This window comes from Nannobrachium achirus, assembly GCF_963921795.1.
Source record: "Nannobrachium achirus genome assembly, chromosome: 7".
Lineage (NCBI taxonomy): Eukaryota > Metazoa > Chordata > Actinopteri > Myctophiformes > Myctophidae > Nannobrachium > Nannobrachium achirus.
Window position 1 is genome coordinate 2,061,800 of NC_137816.1, and position 17,153 is coordinate 2,078,952.

Consider the following 17,153-nt stretch of genomic DNA (forward strand, 5'->3'; position numbering starts at 1 on the left):
TTTTGAGAACCACAGTCTCTCTGAATTAAGAACGTCTGCTAAATGCCTAGATTGTAAACTACTGAACTCATAAAATGCCACAATCAGTATCATACATATCCTGAAGCTAGAGACGTAGGCCTACCGATATTCAGTGATTGGGTCTAATGAAAATCTATAAAAAACGAAACATTTCCACGCTGCAAGGCCAGTAAGGGACAAGATGACCCCCGGCCACTTTCATTATCACTGAATACACCTTTAACTAAAACTGGTTGAGCTCTGCAAGGTAAATGCATAGTTGTAGATGACAGCACTGTAAAGAATTACCCATTATACAAGTAAAAATAATAATAATACAATTCGATACGTATTGTGGGGGTAATGTGTTATTTCAATCGGTGACCACCATGCGCGTGTGACTGCATGTGGCGTTCCACCAGCTAGTATTAAATCGCAGCCACACCCCCGATGGGAGCCATATTGACAGAAATAGTTGCGTGATCATGTTACTTCCTTCATCCAGGGGCGTCACACTGGGGGGGAAAGTGGGACTGAGTTACTAGGGCCCAAGGTGGAGGGGCCTTTAGCTATTGAAAAATAGCAGATATACAAGCTCACAGCGTGGCACGAGTGCCGCGCTGAGAGCTTGTAGATCTGCTATTTTTGAAAAGACGTAAAAATGTGTGCAAATCGTTGAATAATGTATTTTTTAAGCGAAAAACTAAACTAAGATTTTGCTTCTGGGGGGTCCCTGGAACTAAATATTTTGAGATGGGGGTCCGTGGCTAAATAAATATCATTTTGGGGATCCTTCACATTACATAGAAACATAGGTTTTTTAAAAAAAACCTTAGAAGGATTTAGAAGACACTTATAGAATCGTGTCAAAAATATTCAAAGACCTGCACAAATTTTCACGATTTTTCAAAAATAGCAGATCTAAAAGCTCGCAGCGCGGCACTCGGTGCCGCGCTGTGAGCTTGTATATCTGCTATTTTTCAATGGTTAAAGCACAAAATAATGCATAATAATGTGTTCCCATTTATGGGGGGCCCACGGTGAATCCTTGTACCCAGGGCCCATAATTTGGTGTGACACCCCTACCTTCATCACTTATGTATTTTGGGTGCTGTCATTTCGTTCCACCTTGGTGTGGTTCTTTTCTTTTGGTTTCTGTGGCTGAGTGAGCATCCACGGCTTAAGAAGGCAAACAGAGGAAGCACACCTGCTCATGTTCCAGACCAAAGGTTGTGGTATTTGTAATAAAATGAGGAAAATGTAGTTTTTTTCTTACATGATTACAGTACCTTAACAGCATTTTGCTTAAGTAAAAGTATCAATACAGATACATCTGTAGGATGCTTTAAAAAAAAATGTTTTGCAAAAATCGCCCTTATGGTGGTGTTAGAACGGGCCCATGTGAAGAATGTGGGGCAGAGGTTCTGAATTTGGCATCCAAGGAAGGAGTGTGTGTGTGTGTGTGTGCACAGTTTGGCAGCGACCAGGCCAACAGCGCCGGAGATTAGCTTTTCACAGATTGAAGAACACAGACAGGCGGACGGGCAGGGTGCAAAACATACTGTAGTCAGTCAGTAGAAAGTACTCATTAATGCAGAATGTCCCACTTCACAAGTTTTCAAATTTATAAAATGAATGAGAATCTTTTGAAAATAGCAAATAGTACTTGAGTAAATGTGCTTCATTATTTTACACCACTGCTTCACAGACCACCAGTTAGTGACTTGCATTTTAAATTATAGTCACAACTCCAGTCTAGGGTTGGGGGAAGCAACATAACGGAAAGGACAGGACAGGACAGGACAGGACAGGACAGGACAGGACAGGACAGGACAGGACAGGACAGGACAGGACAGGACAGGACAGGACAGGACAGGACAGGACAGAGGAATTTATATTTATTACTAAACAAAACCAAAAATTGTTAAAAATGTTGAAAATACACAACCCAAGGTTCTAATCTAAAACAAAACAGACTCAAAAGAACTTTGAATCAAAGTTGGTCACGCACAGTCTCAAGGTCTTTCCCAAAGAAAGAAACATGCTGAATACAATTTGCCTGGCCGTAAACAGATATTGAAATTGAAACAAAGCACCACAGCTAAATACTAAATGAATAGGTCAGTGAAAGTCTGTCTGGAACCCTCAGTTACGAGAACCTTCAGTTACAAAGGTCTATTACAGTTCAGATACGTTTTTTCAGAAAGAAAAAAAAATCATGGTATAATTTTAGAAAAGTGGTTCTTTTTTTTTAAACAAATCTTCTCTTCTGGGAGTGATCCCTGGCACAAAACATTTTCAGATGGGGGGGGGGTTCACGGCCAAACATAATTTTGGGCGTCCTCGGCACGCCAAAATGTTTGGAGAAGCACTGGTTTAGAAGCCATTTGTAGAATGGGCCTCAGGGTTAAATTTAACATCAAACCATTGCAATCGTGTACAGTTGTACCTAAACGTATGATTTCCCTCTGAATATATTTTTGCTCCGATCTACACGCTCACAAGCTTGTAGATAATCTAGATATATAGACTTTGTAGGGGAAGTATTCGCACATACACTGAATTCAGGTGCAGGTGCGTTGGACAGTGAACGCTGAAGAAATCGGACGTGCTGGCCATTGGGAAAAGCGGGACAACTCCCGAACGGCCGGTTCATTCCCGGCCGGTCCAGGCCGGCCATTAGGAAAAAATAAAAAATAAAATGTCGGCCTTCGTTCCATTTTGGGGGCTGTGCGGCCAACAAAGTAAATCGTCACTGTCGGGCAGAAACCTCGTATCTCCAAGTTTTAAATTTATAATTTTTTTTCCCAAAGCAAAGCCCTGCTTCATCATACAGGGCCGTTGCACAAAAGTAGTGAAAACAGCAGATCTACAAGCACACAACGCCTCGCTGTGCGAGGCGTTGTGTGCTTGTAGATCGGCTGTTTTCACTAGTTTAAATCATTTTTAAATGATAAATACAAAACAAACGGTTTTGGACGTTTTTTTGGTTTCCACCCGACAACGACGAAATATATAAAATAAAAAATGAGGGCCTCTCCAACTCTTTTTCCTGGGCTGAATCAGGAGCCCAGCACGGAAGAAATCATGAAAAGATATTTCATGAACAAAAACTCCCACACTCTGCTCTTGCTCAGCTGCTCATCTTTATTTCAATTGACAGAAGTTTCGGTCCCCCTGGACCTTCTTCAAGAGACACTCTTGAAGAAGGAAACTTCTGTCAATTGAAATAAAGATGAGCAGCTGAGCAAGAGAAGAGTGCGGGAGTTTTTGTTCATGAAATATCTTTTCATATAGATAGATAGATAGATAGATAGATAGATAGATACCTTTATTATCCCACGGGGGAAATTCAGTTGCCCAGAGGCAGCACAGCAGTTAAGGTTGCAAGTTACAGAGAAGTAAGAAAAAGATAAAGAGTATAGTGTACAGTCCAAAGAGCAAGCACAAAAAAAGATAAATAAAACAAAGTGTCGAAAGCTATTGCAAAAAAAAGAAGAAGAATATATACATAAAGTGACCACGAAACATTCAACGCTCATAAGTGACACGTCACACACACAAAAAAGCTATACTCAAAGCATAACTTCATGATTTCTTCAGATATATATAGACTTAACTAGACCAGGTCACCTGGTTGTGCCAGACCCGCAATGAAAACTAGTATGGCACTGAACTAACACATGAACACACAGGATTTTATAGTCTCAGCAACAAAGCGTAGTGAGCTTGTAGATCGGCTGTTTTCACTAGTATGGCACTGAACTAACACATGAACACACAGGATTTTATAGTCTCAGCAACAAAGCGTAGTGAGCTTGTAGATCGGCTGTTTTGACTAGTATGGCACTGAACTAACACATGAACACACAGGATTTTATAGGCTGAGCAGCTGGAAATGTGTGTGAGCTTGTAGGTGGGCTGTTTTCACTAGTATGGCTGTGGGGCAAATGTTTTGCAGCACTGAACTAACACATGAACACACAGGAATTTATAGTCTCAGCAGCTCGTCAGCCAACTCAACTCAGCTGGTCCCGTACAGGTGACGGCACTCAAGGCAATCAGCCGAGCAAGGGAAGGGAGGGGCAGATGAGCAGTCAGAGGCAAACACAGGCACACTGAGGAAAAGAGGGACACTGAGGAAAAGAGCGACCGACCGACCGACCGACAGACCGACAAAGCCTTATGTAGGCCGACCCCCTGGGTCTGGCAAAAATACATTAACTATAACTAAAAGTGACTATGGCTATTGGAAAGCAAGAATTAGCCGTGACCTGTTGCGGCTTTAAGGGGAAAGAAAGGGAAAGGATAACAATGCGGCATATCTGGTATCTTTGTTTCCACAGCAACGCGGCTATTAGATTACGTAGGGGCAGTAGGTAGTAGTGGACTTCGGAACCTAGGTGGAGACACAGCAGGTGAGTGAGTCACACAGACAGGGCACTCATCTTCCAGGAAGGGATTGCATATACTTCTGCCTCAACAATGGTAAGAACAGATTATTTACTTTTTTATAGCAATTCTATAAAGTATGAACTAGCTAGGGCTCAACTCTGTACTGTATAAATCTATAAAAGTCTAGATTCTGTAAGCCTTTTTAAATGTTTATTTCACGTGACTATGGTTTTGGTGCACTTACGTGAAAATGATCGTTCACTCTTCGCAGGCCAAGTTTTTCACGCCAGCTCAGATCAACGGTAAGTTGGTGTTAGTTTGTAACAATGAACGGTAAACATAAAGTCATCTCAAAAGAAGAACATTTTGGAAATGCGGTTCTCAATATGGTACATTAGGTTTACACAGTGATCTAGAACAGGGGTCTTCAACGTTTTCAGGCCAAGGACCCCTTAGTTGAGAGAGAGATGAAGCAGGGACCCCCTCAACCTTTATAGATTCCATATAGTTTCATTGTTTGACAGCACAATCATCAGTGTATTTTGGATTCATGTCAGTTTGTGTTTTCAGATATTTAACCACTTGAACCGTCAATACTTAATAAACCTGATCTTTCTTTCACTCTGTATTAGTCTGCTCTTTTCCCCCTCTACACCAAAGTTCTTTGCCAAAAATAGCCGATCTACAAGCTCACAACGCCTCGCAGCGCGAGGCGTTGTGAGCTTGTAGATCTGCTATTTTTGGCTAAAGTTCTCAGAATATGGACGCTAGGGTTCAAGTGGTTAATATAGAAAAGGAGGGGAAAAAAGCTTCTATCAAACAAAGATTTGGAGGACCCCCAGTAGTAACTCTGAGGACCCCCTAGGGGTCCCGGACCCCCTGTTGAAGACCCCTGATCTAGAGCCATTCTGTTATCAATCACTACTTTGTATACAGAAACGACATGCTCAAAATGGTTACACTGGCACTGTAATTATATGAATTAATCCACTGCCAGAACGTGGTTAAACAGGCACTACAATCATTATGAATTACAATGTTCCTCTCCTTTCCAAATGGCCAACAACCTGACGTTCCCTGGACCATGAACACCACAAAAACTGTTAGTGCTCATATGGGCAATTCAAGTCCTTTCTCACTGTGGTTTGAAGAGGACACGGTTACTTTCCCTTCCACACTGAAAATACAGTCTTGCTGCGGGATCTCATAGCCTGTATCCTGTTTACACATCATCACTAAACAGGAAACCTCCACTATGTTCTGTTCCCTTTTCACTCAGGAAAATAGCAAATGTCACTTGTCGCTTGTTCCTTACTCAGTGATTGCATGCCATACTACTGTGCATGTGTGTCACACACACACACACACACACACACACACACACACACTGCATACATGGGCAACTGGCGGCCCGGGGGCCACATGCGGCCCGCAGGTTAATACTGGAATACCGATATATATATATATTATTGATTTCAGCTGTTTAATCCCTTCAGTCTATATTAGTAGCTTAATGACTAGTATTGAAATGTGTTTTTTTAATGTTCAATGTATTTATTTGTATTTAAGTTAATAAAGTTAACATGAGTATATAATTAAATGTGTTTGAAATTAATTCAAAATGTTACATTTCAAGATTCCAATTAAAAAATAACAAATAATTCAGGATTCCAATTCAAAAGAAGCAAAAATAGCAGATCTACAAGCTCAAAACGCATCGCATTTTGAGCTTGTAGATCTGCTATTTTTGCTTATTTTTTATGAGATACTAGAATGACAAAGTAGGACTATTCAATGTGGCCTTCTGGATTTCCAACTTCAATCCTTATCTTTTTTACCTCAGAATTCAAGGAATGTTTCTCTTTGTACGACAAGAAACAAAAGGGCAAGATCGACACCAAGGACTTGATCACAGTAATGCGCTGCCTGGGAACCAGCCCTACATTCAGTGAAATCGAGAGACACCTTCAAGTCCATAAGATAGGTACTGTACTGTAGAACAGTGGTTCTCAACCTGTCGGTCCCCAAATCATTTCGGGGCGTCCCCAGATGATTAACCTAATGTGCAACATTGTTTTCTCTCTCAACAGTAAAGAAACTAACAAAGTTTAAGTACTATAGAGGGTATCTGCACATTTCTAAAGTGACAATTTAAGGACTTTTAATACCTCTAAATTGACAAATTAAACATTGGCCAAGTTGTAAAATATTAGAGGCATAAATTGTGAAAATAGACGATCTACATGGTCACAACGCCTCGCGTTGCGAGGCGTTGTGACCATGTAGATCGGCTATTTTCACACTAGAACCGTGTTGTACAAAATGTAATCCCTCAACTCTTAGTGCTCATCAGGGTGGGGGGGTCCCCAGTTGAAATATGATTATTTTGGAGGTCGTGGCCTGAAAAGGTTGAGAACCACTGCTGTAAAACATGTTGTTCCTTTGAATATAGTATACAATGACAAATTAATCATTGGACAAATTGTCAATATTAGAGGCAGAAACTGTGAAAATATCTGATCTACATCGAGGCGTTTTGAGCATGTAGATCTGCTATGTTCACAATAGAACCGTGTTGTACAAAATGTAATCAACTCTTTTTTTAAACAATGTAATCAACTCTTAAGCTGGTTGCACACTGCTGCGTTTTTCGGGACGAATATCGGAGTGAATTTCGGAGCACGCAAATAAAAAAATCAACCTCACGTTATGTCAATCACGTTTGCACACTGCCGCCCGTTTCGCGCACCACTCGGTCCCTTGCTCTCTCTATCTCTCTCTCTCTCCTTGCCCTGAAAAACGCATTTCGCAACGAAAAACGCAGCAGTGTGCAACCACCTTTAGTGCTCGTAGGGTGGGTGGGGGGTCCCAGTTAAAATATGTTATTTTGGGGGTTGCGCCCTGAAAAGGTTGAGAACCATCGTCTTAAAGGACAACTCTGCCCTAAATCACTTCTAGGCTCATTTTCCTACTTGTATTGGTCCAAAAAGACCATGTCCATGGGGTTGTCCAGTTTCCCCAGAAAAACCCAGCAGCTCTCATAGAATAGAGTGGAGCCTATAAGCCTATCGCTTTTACGCTATTTGTTGTGGTAAAAAGTGTTTTTATTTTGAATGTGGTACTAGTTGTCATTACAAACACATCCATGCCATCGTTGTCCCACACAAGCCATCACACTCTGCTAAACAATGTTATGCTGTTATGTGTTGTGTCAAGTCCCGGGAAAGATGCCCTGTGATTGGCCAGTACAGTCACTTTGATTGGCACTTGTGCCGAATGCTCACCCCAAAACTATTATTTATGAGATTGTGGTGGCTTGTATGGGACAACCAAGGCATGTGTTTATAATATATACATTTGTATGTTCTTTCGCAAATCATACAAGGCCGTCGCACAAAAGTAGTGAAAACAGCAGATCTACAAGCACACAACGCCTCGCGGTGCGAGGCGTTGTGTGCTTGTAGATCGGCTGTTTTCACTAGTTTAAATCATTTTTAAGATGATAAATGCAAAACAAATGGTTTTGGACATATGAGATTTTCACCCGACAACGATGATATCTGAACTGTCGCAGTCGCTGGAGCAGCGGGAACGCCGCCGTTGCCCCCTGCAATGTTGCGGCCCTCGGCTTGGTACCCTAGACATGATTCGGCCCTTGGGGAAAACTAATTGGGGAACCCTGCAGTATGGATTATGTGGTGTTGTATATAGTGCAGAAACTCGTTTTGGTTAGTGATCCAGTTGTTGACAAGTTAGTTATTGCGACCGTCAGGTCGCAGTTACTATCAAAACCTCCACCAGCTGTCTGTCTGTTTTGCCCTGCTCATATCTCCGCAACCGTTGCCCTGATCCATGCCAAATTTTGCACACACACTCCTTGCCTGCCAAACCACAACCTCCATTCACACATGACCCTCTTCTAGCGCCACCATGAGGCCGATTCTTGCAAAACACATTTTTGGACGCAGCTCCTACAATTCTTGCCCTAAAATCACGCAAATCGGTACACAGTATGTCTACACTCATGTCATCAACGTAGATCTGTCCGATTTAGCGCCACCTTCAGGACGATTTTTTAAAACACTTTTTTGGACACTGCTCCTACACATTTTGTCCTAAAATCACGCAAATCGGTACACAGTATGTCTACACTCATCTCATCAACATGAATCTGTCCCATATAGCGCCACCATCAGGCCGATTTTTTCAAACACATTTTTGAACACTACTCCTACACATTTTGCCCTAAAATCACGCTGCGACCTGATGGTCGCTTATCTCCCGATTAGGGAGTCTTACTGGTTTACTTATTATTTTTCTAAATTGCTTGTAGATAAGACGGGTGAGCTGGACTTCTCCACCTTCCTGACCATCATGCACCGGCAGATGCAACAGGAAGACCCCAAGACGGAGATCCTGGAGGCCTTGAAGATGACGGACAAGCAGAGGAAAGGCTACATTCAGGCGTCTGAGCTGCGGGCAAAACTCACCAAGCTTGGCGAGAAACTCACGGACAAAGAAGGTAGATTAATTCTTCATCATGGAATTGTGTTTAAGCAAATGTCAAGTGATTAGTGCATATCCCTTGGCTTGGTTTGAAGAGCCGTATGACAACCATTTAATTGCCACATCTTTGAGGAGAGGACTCTCCATCTGTGAGCTGAGAGACGATTAGACTCTAATAACTCTTATTAGAGTATGTTCAAGTTCAAGTTCAAGTTACTTTTATTGCCACACAACCAGGTTGGTGGTATTTAGTTTCAGCACATAAAATGTTGCAGCTCTGACAAAAACAAGGAACAAGACAAGTACATGTAGACATTTGCACCATTACCACAACCAACATTAAAAACATGAAAAACAGAAAAGGACAGACAACCATTTAGCTAATGTGAGGAGGGAGAGGGAGTGGGGTACTGAGGGAGTTTAGAGTTCGTATGGCTGTAGGGTAAAAACTGTTTTTGAAGCGGGAGGTCTTGGCATGGATTGATCCGTAGCGTTTCCCTGATGGTAGGAGCTTAAACAGACGGTAAGGTGGACTGGAATCTTATGCTTCTTGATTTGAATAAAAATGATAAAAGTGATAATTGTACTAGACTTACTTGAAAAGGGCGTATGCAAGGTCAAAACGACGTACTGCTTGCTGCTGTCAATAAAAAAAAATGCATTTAAAGGTGAGCTGCGAGCCTCCCTTTTGTTTTTCATGATTCTGTTTTTGCAGTTTAGCTCAGCACTAGTCTCGCGTGGCCATACTGGGCGTTGTCTATGGAAATAGTTAGACCTTGCGTTGGGGGACAGCTTGTGGAGCATGGCAGGCTGACATGCACTGTGCGATGTCAGCCATTGATTGATTGATTGAAGAATTTATTAGAAGGTTGCATAGGAAAAAGTTCCATGACAATAAATCACTGGTACAAGGTCAACTAAAAGGAGATCCTGTAAGCTTTTCGGCTTATTTACACAAGAACCACTTTATGTATCTCATAGAACATTGAAAGACAGACGGATGGAACACAGTACTTTGCATATAGGATATCATATCATCAATAACAAAAGGTGAAAAGAATTCAAAAAGAAGAATAAAGGAAAAGAAAAAGAAAAGGGAGGTATTTACAGTTAGGGTTAGGGTTAGGGTTAGACGTAGGATAGGGATTTACACTCCTTTAGGGCTTGCGGCGGTAGAGGTAGGTTGTTCCACATGTTAGTGGAGAACAAATTTGAGCCTTTTTTAGAGTCAAATCTGGGTTGAACATGTGGACATCCTTGACGTTTAGGAAGTATTTAGTCAGGTACATGGGTATCTTGGTGGTGTAGTGTATCTTGTACACCAGTATTTAGTCAGGTACATGGGTATCTTGGTGGTGTAGTGTATCTTGTACACCAGTATTTAGTCAGGTACATGGGTATCTTGGTGGTGTAGTGTATCTTGTACACCAGTATTTAGTCAGGTACATGGGTATCTTGGTGGTGTAGTGTATCTTGTACACCAGTATTTAGTCAGGTGCATGGGTATCTTGACTTGGTGGTGTAGTGTATCTTGTACACCTCTGTCAGATACTGTGAGCCACCCCACGCTTATGTAGTGATACGCGGTGAGGTGGGCCTGAGAAGGAAGGCCAAGCAGGATCCTAATCAGTTTGTTTTAGGCTGTTTGGAGCTTTGTCATCAGTGCCCATACCCTAGGTGGGGTGGGGTTGTCAAAAGTCTCCATGTGGAGTTTGCATTTTTTCAGAAAAATATATAATATGATGCTATATAATATGATGCTAGGGTTCAAGCGGCTAGTGTAAAACAATAATCCTATCAAACTAAACTTTTGGCAGCCCCCCTGTTGTAACTCTGAGGACACCCTAGGGCTGCTTGATGCTTAACGGAATATATATCAGTTACCAATTACTATTCCCTCTTTTCTTTCTGTTTCTAGTGGATGACCTGTTCAGAGAGGCCAACGTCAAATCAAACGGCACCGTAAACTATGAAGAGTTTACCAGAATGGTGACACTGCCGCCTGTCGATTACTGAAGGATATGCATCTGTTTTTATTTTATTTACTTTAATAAAGCAATGCTATTGAAATGTCTGTGGGATTTACACATATCGAACCAATGAAAAGTATTATAATCGCTTCTGACTAAATCTCCTGACTCCATTGCATACTCAAACCAGGGTTCCCACACATTTTTACCAATTCATTTCCAAAACTTTTCCAGAATATTTAACCCAATTTCCAGGACTATATAACAATAATTCAGCTCAATAACAGGTCACTTACTCCTATGCGCAATGCCTAAAGACAGGTAGTGTATGCCAGTGGTTCTCAACCTTTTCAGGCCATGACCCCCGAAATAATCATGTTTTAACTGGGGACCCCCCCACCCTGACGAGCACTAAGAGTTGAGGAATTTTGTATAACACGGTTCTATTGTGAAAATAGCAGATCTACATGCTCACAACGCCTCACGTTGCGAGGCGTTGATCATGTAGATCGGCTATTTTCCCAATTTCTGCCTCTAATATTTGACAATTTGGCCCATGTTTAATTTGTCATTTCAGAGGTATTAACAAAATCAATAACCAAAGACAATGCATAGCTATTTTTTCCAGGACCTTCCAGGACCCTTGATAAATTCCAAAACTTTTCCAGTACTGGAAAAAGAATTTTCAAATTTCAAAATATTTCCAGGAATTTCATGACCGTGGGAACCCTGTCAAACTGTCGGTCAAACCACCTATAACTCTGAGCTGGTTTTGGGTAAAGTGATGATAACATATTGACACGTGCAAGTATCTGACAATGTATAGCCACATTAAAGTCACAAAAGTCACAATACCAACGTTGATGAGACAGTGATGTGATGTTTTCAAACAAGTTTTGTTTCGTTTTTTTCCTTATGTTTCCATAGTTGGTTTCTGCCCGTCAGCAGAGATGCCAGTATGACGCCTAAGGGCGAAAAGCCACATTTGAAAGTGTGATTCGACTTGCAGTTAGTTGTTTAAGTTGGCAAAAGTTTGGACAAAATATTTTCTGTATGTTATAGACCACATAAGACTCACACAATATTATGTGTCCATATATGGGCATTCCAAGCTATGGGCTTAATATTGATGACATCAGGGAACTCCATATATGGGCATACAAGAGAAAAGGACGGAATGTGATGTGACAATGTGATGTCACAACAATGTGATGTCATTATGTCAGCTATAGACATACAGTTCCGACATGTCTCCATTCAGACACTAACCCTATCTCTTACCCTAACCTTAACCTCTATGGACGTGTTGCCACTCCGACAATAAGAAGTCACTGTCGGAATGGAGACATGTCTGAATGGAGACATGTCCCCACAGTAAGTACATGGATCTCCATATATGGTACCAGGGGTCTCCATATATGGGTAACTGGTCCGATATACATCACTGGCCAGATGGCCAAGAGTTGGGTGAGGTCGCATGTGGCCCTGAGGTGTCTTACTAGTTATATACTTATTTAAGCATTGTGAAGAGCTTGGGATCAGGCACAGGACATGTAAAGTACATGGAATTGTGTTAAACACGTTTATCAAACTTTGGGTAAGGGACCAATGATGGTTGTATTCTTGAGTGGCCATGAGCCTGTCAGAGTGACCCTATCTCTTCTCAGAAGTATTTTAATGTAAATCCAGAAGGTCTTCAAAAGTGACAAAATATATAGTTCGACATATAGAACACCAAGTCCAGTTTATACTGTTTTATGTTAATAAACAATAAGCTTGTAGTCCTTGAGTTATGACCCCACCCCCCATATGAAGCTCAGGTCTCTAATTTATTATAATCTGCTTATAACACTATAATATAGTGTTATAGTGTTATAATTTAATTATATTATAATTAAATTATAGTTAATGCTTTCTAAAAGAATAATCATAACTTCATGTTATAAAGCATTTTATAATGACTTATAAGGTCAAGTAAATGCACAATGCTCTGCTTATAACTACTGTACAAACACACTGAGCCTGGAAACAATGTACGTAACACACAACTTATACTGTAGTGCTTTTCTAGGTAGTCAAATACTCACAATAAAAGAATGGTAAACCAACAGGGGGGGTTAACTTGGGATTTTTAGGGCATGCGAGTCTGAAGTGGTGTGTTTTGAGAGCAGGGGCGTCAATTGGGTATGGCAAGCGTAAGCAGCTGCCATACCCTGGGTCCAGGGGGGAACATAAAAGTTACTTTTAAATAAAACTCCATGAATGTCTCTTTGTCTATCTGTGCTGGTTATTATGTTGTTAAATTACAGTAAAATAACTACAAATGCAAAATGTAACAAATGGTCACTTTAACAAGGTATTATAATTATATTCTCCTCACTTGTATTCTCCCCATCTTGACAAAATGGTATATTCCCAGGTTCCGCAGGTTAATTGTGGCACGTTTACTAACATGTTTAGCTGCACTCCAGCCCAAGAAACCGTAGAAACCTGTGTAAAAAAAACGGACAAAACTCGTTTATTTTTTTCACAACGCCTCACGCTGCGAGGCGTTGTGAGCATGTAGATCAGCTATTTTCACAATAGAACCGTGTTATACAAAATGTAATGCCTCTTTTCCATGAGGACTCCCATCTTTTCCATACCCTAGCTTTTGCTTAACTGACGCCACTGTTTGAGAGTTTTTTTTAAACGTGGTGAGGGTGGGGGGGGGGCAGCTCTCATGTGAGCTGGGAGTGAGTTCCACAGTGAGGGGGGCGGCCACCGAGAAGGCCCCGTCACCCCAGGTTCATTTCTTTGTCTTGGGGATGTCAAGGAGGTTGTCATCACCCGACCTGAGGGTGCGGGGCGTGTTGTTTGACGAGTTCAGAGAGGTGTGGGGGACCTGGTTGTTGAGGGCTTTGATTTGTAGGCCTATTTCTTCTTCTTTTTTTAGGTCAAGAAAAGGTTGAAGAACTTGATTGGGAAATATAGTTTGAATGGTTAAATCAAACACTCATGTCCGTATAACCCCCTCTAGGGGTAGGGTTTATCTGTGAAACCCCCTCCAGGGTAAGAGTTTATCTGTGAAACCCCCTCTATAGTGTAGGGCAGGGTTCCCCAAATAGTTTTCCCCAAGGTCCGAATTACGGTATGTCTAGGGTACCAAGCAGAGGGCCACAACACTGCAGGGGGCGACGGTGGCGTTTCCGCTACTCCAGCAACAGTTCAGATATCGTCACTGTCGGGCAGAAACCTTGTATCTCCAAGTTTCAAATGTGTACGTTTTTTGGTAAAGCAAAGCCCTGCTTCATCATACAAGATCGTCGCACAAAACTAGTGAAAACAGCAGATCTACAAGCACACAACGCCTCGCGATGCGAGGTATTGAGTGCTTGTAGATCGGCTGTTGTGTGCTTGTAGATCGGCTGTTTTCACTAGTTTAGTACATTTTTTAGATGACAAATACAAAGCGAACGGTTTTGGACATACAAGGTTTCCACCCGACAACGATGATATGCTATAAATATAAGGTGCTGGGAGTGGAAAATTATAATGTAGGGGTGCCTCGGATTAAAAAAATATTATGTAGGGGTGCCTCGGATTAAAAAATATTATGTAGGGGTGCCTCGGATTAAAAAATATTATGTAGGGGTGCCTTGGATTAAAAAAAAATGTATGGGGTGCCCTGAGACAAAAAAGTTAGGGAACCCCTGCTCTATAGGGTTAGGGTTTGACTGTTCCGTCAAATCAAACACTTCAAGCCTCTCTGGAGCATATATAGATATGAAATATGCCCCACCTTTACTTCTGTAATTATACGCAGTGCCATAAAATACCGTAGATGGTTTCATTTAGTTTTTAATTTAGAGTATGAAGGACAATGTATGAACATACGTGTGCCATAATAATACAAACATTACATTACTTAAAAAAAATAACATTTCCCAAAATGCTAACACAGCATCGCTGATAAGAGGTTAATAAAGAGTTAAACATGTACATTTGTTAAGAATTGCTAGAACCCCCTCTGTGGATGAATGTGTATGAATAGGATATGAAGTTTAAGTATACCATATGTCACTGTACAAGTCACGTAGAAGCTCCCAGACAGGGACGTGCTGGGCCCCTGATTCAGCCCGGGAAAAAGAGTTGGAGAGGCCCTCATTGCGCGCTATAGAGAGAGATCTCTCTCTATAGCGCTGCTGCTACTCAAAGATTTGCCATTGATTTCAGATCATGACAAGTGACAAGCCAGTGGGCCAATTACATGAGTTATATTTCGTCATTGTCGGGTTGAAACCTTGTACGTCCAAAACCATTTTAAAAAGGATTTAAACTAGTGAAAACAGCAGATCTACAAGCACACAACGCCTCGCGGTGCGAGGCATTGTGTGCTTGTAGATCTGCTGTTTTCACTACTTTTGTGCGACAGCCTTGTATGATGAAGCAGGGCTTTGCAAATTTGAAACTTGGCGATACAAGGTTTCTGCCCGACAGTGACGATTTACTTTGTTGGCCGCCCAGCCCCCAAAATGGAACGAAGGCCGACATTTTATTTTTTATTTTTTTCTAATGGCAGGCCTGGACCGGCCGGGAATGAACCGGCCGTTCGGGAGTTGTCCCACTTTTCCCAATAGCCAGCACGTCCCTGATTCCAGATGTATTAAAAGTATCAATTACTTACTTGAGTAAAAGTACAAAAGTATTGGTATCAAATGCACTTAGTAGAAAGTACTCATTATGCAAAATGTCCCATTTCAAAACTTTTCAAATGTATAAAATGTACAAAAATCTTTTGGAAATAGCAGATCTACAAGCTTGATTGGCTATTTTCAAATGGCTGCAATGTTTACAGTGCTGAAGTGGTTAATGTATGTTTTTTGTAATAATATACAAAATCTACCAAGTAACTAGTAACTAAAGTTTTCAAATAATTGTAATGGAGTAGGAAAAATACAATATTTGCCTCTGAGATGTTGTGGAGTAGAAATAAAAGTATTGAAAATTGTGGAAATACTTCAGTAAAGTAAAAAAAAGTACCCCAAAATTGTACGTAAGCTACAGTAAGTACTTAATTAAATGTATTTAGTTACTTTACACCACTGGTTCGAACCGACCAACACAATCTTGACCTTGGAGCATGCTGCTCTCAGCCTGGGGAACAGGGGTCAAGGGTCGCAGCTCTAGACAAGAGGAAAGGCTATTGGGGTCACCAACATCAGTAGGGTTCATTCTCCAGGGAGAAGGAATACACACTTGGCAAGTGTTTAATGGCATAGCACCCATTACATTTGAGCTATGAGATTATGCATGAGACATTTTGACCTAGGGGTGGCACTAGAGTGCAGAGAAAATTCAATGGTAATCCACCCACCCAACTGACTGTCTGTCCGACCCACAATGCCTAATAATACTAGAAAATAAGGGCTGTTAAATTGGATTGATGCACAACAAATCAAACATCACCTCTGTGTCGATCAATACGTTAGTTGTAAATAAACAACAAAGCACAAGTGCCAAGCCTGAAACGGCATTTGTATTGGCAACAGCCGGTCTTCACCGGCTGTCTGTCCGTCCGTCCGTCAGTCTCATATCTCCGCCACGTTACCCGTATCCATGCCAAACTTTGCACACACACTCCGTGCCTGCCAAACCACAACCTCCACCCCTCAATTCTCACATGGCCCTCTTCTAGCGCCACCATGAGGCCGATTCTTGCAAAACACATTTTTGGACACAACTCCTACAATGTTTGCCCTAAAATCACGCAAATCGGTACGCACTATGTCTAGAGTCATGTCATCAACATGGATCTGTCCCATTTAGCGCCACCATCAGGCCGATTTATACATGTGACCTGACGGTCGCTTATCTCCTGATTAGGGAGTCTTTGTGTTAACCTGCTGGCCTTTGTGTTCAATTTAAGTTATAGCCGCCCTATAAAGTAAGACTGTAGCAGTTAGGCCTAGAATTATTGAATGCTTTAACCAGTGAAAAATAGCAGATATACAAGCTCACAGCGCGGCACCAAGTGCCGCACTGCGAGCTTGTAGATCTGCTATTTTTTTTAAAGTCGTGAAAATCTTTGAATATATGTATTTTCAAAGCGAATGTTTGTAACTCAAATTTTGCTTCTGGGGGGTCCCTGGAACTAAATATTTTGAGATGGGGGTCCGTGGCCAAATACATATCATTTTGGGGGTCCTTCACATGAAAAGGTTTGAGAACCACTGACATGGTAGTCTCTCCAGAACAGACTAACTGAGCTCCATTTAAGTGAAAAAGACCTTTTCTTTGACG

At 41.5% G+C, this 17,153-nt stretch overlaps 1 protein-coding gene across 1 annotated transcript; it reads left to right on the top strand.

The window, feature by feature from the left end:
• Positions 1–4,645: 4,645 nt before the first annotated feature.
• calml4a (calmodulin-like 4a) lies at positions 4,646–10,917 on the top strand (the record flags this gene model as incomplete). The annotated part of the gene is made up of 4 exons (XM_080729395.1): positions 4,646–4,697; positions 6,239–6,379; positions 8,729–8,917; positions 10,820–10,917. The coding sequence occupies 4 exons, from the start codon at positions 4,646–4,648 to the stop codon at positions 10,915–10,917; spliced, it is 480 nt and encodes a 159-aa protein (XP_080585521.1).
• Positions 10,918–17,153: the final 6,236 nt, after the last annotated feature.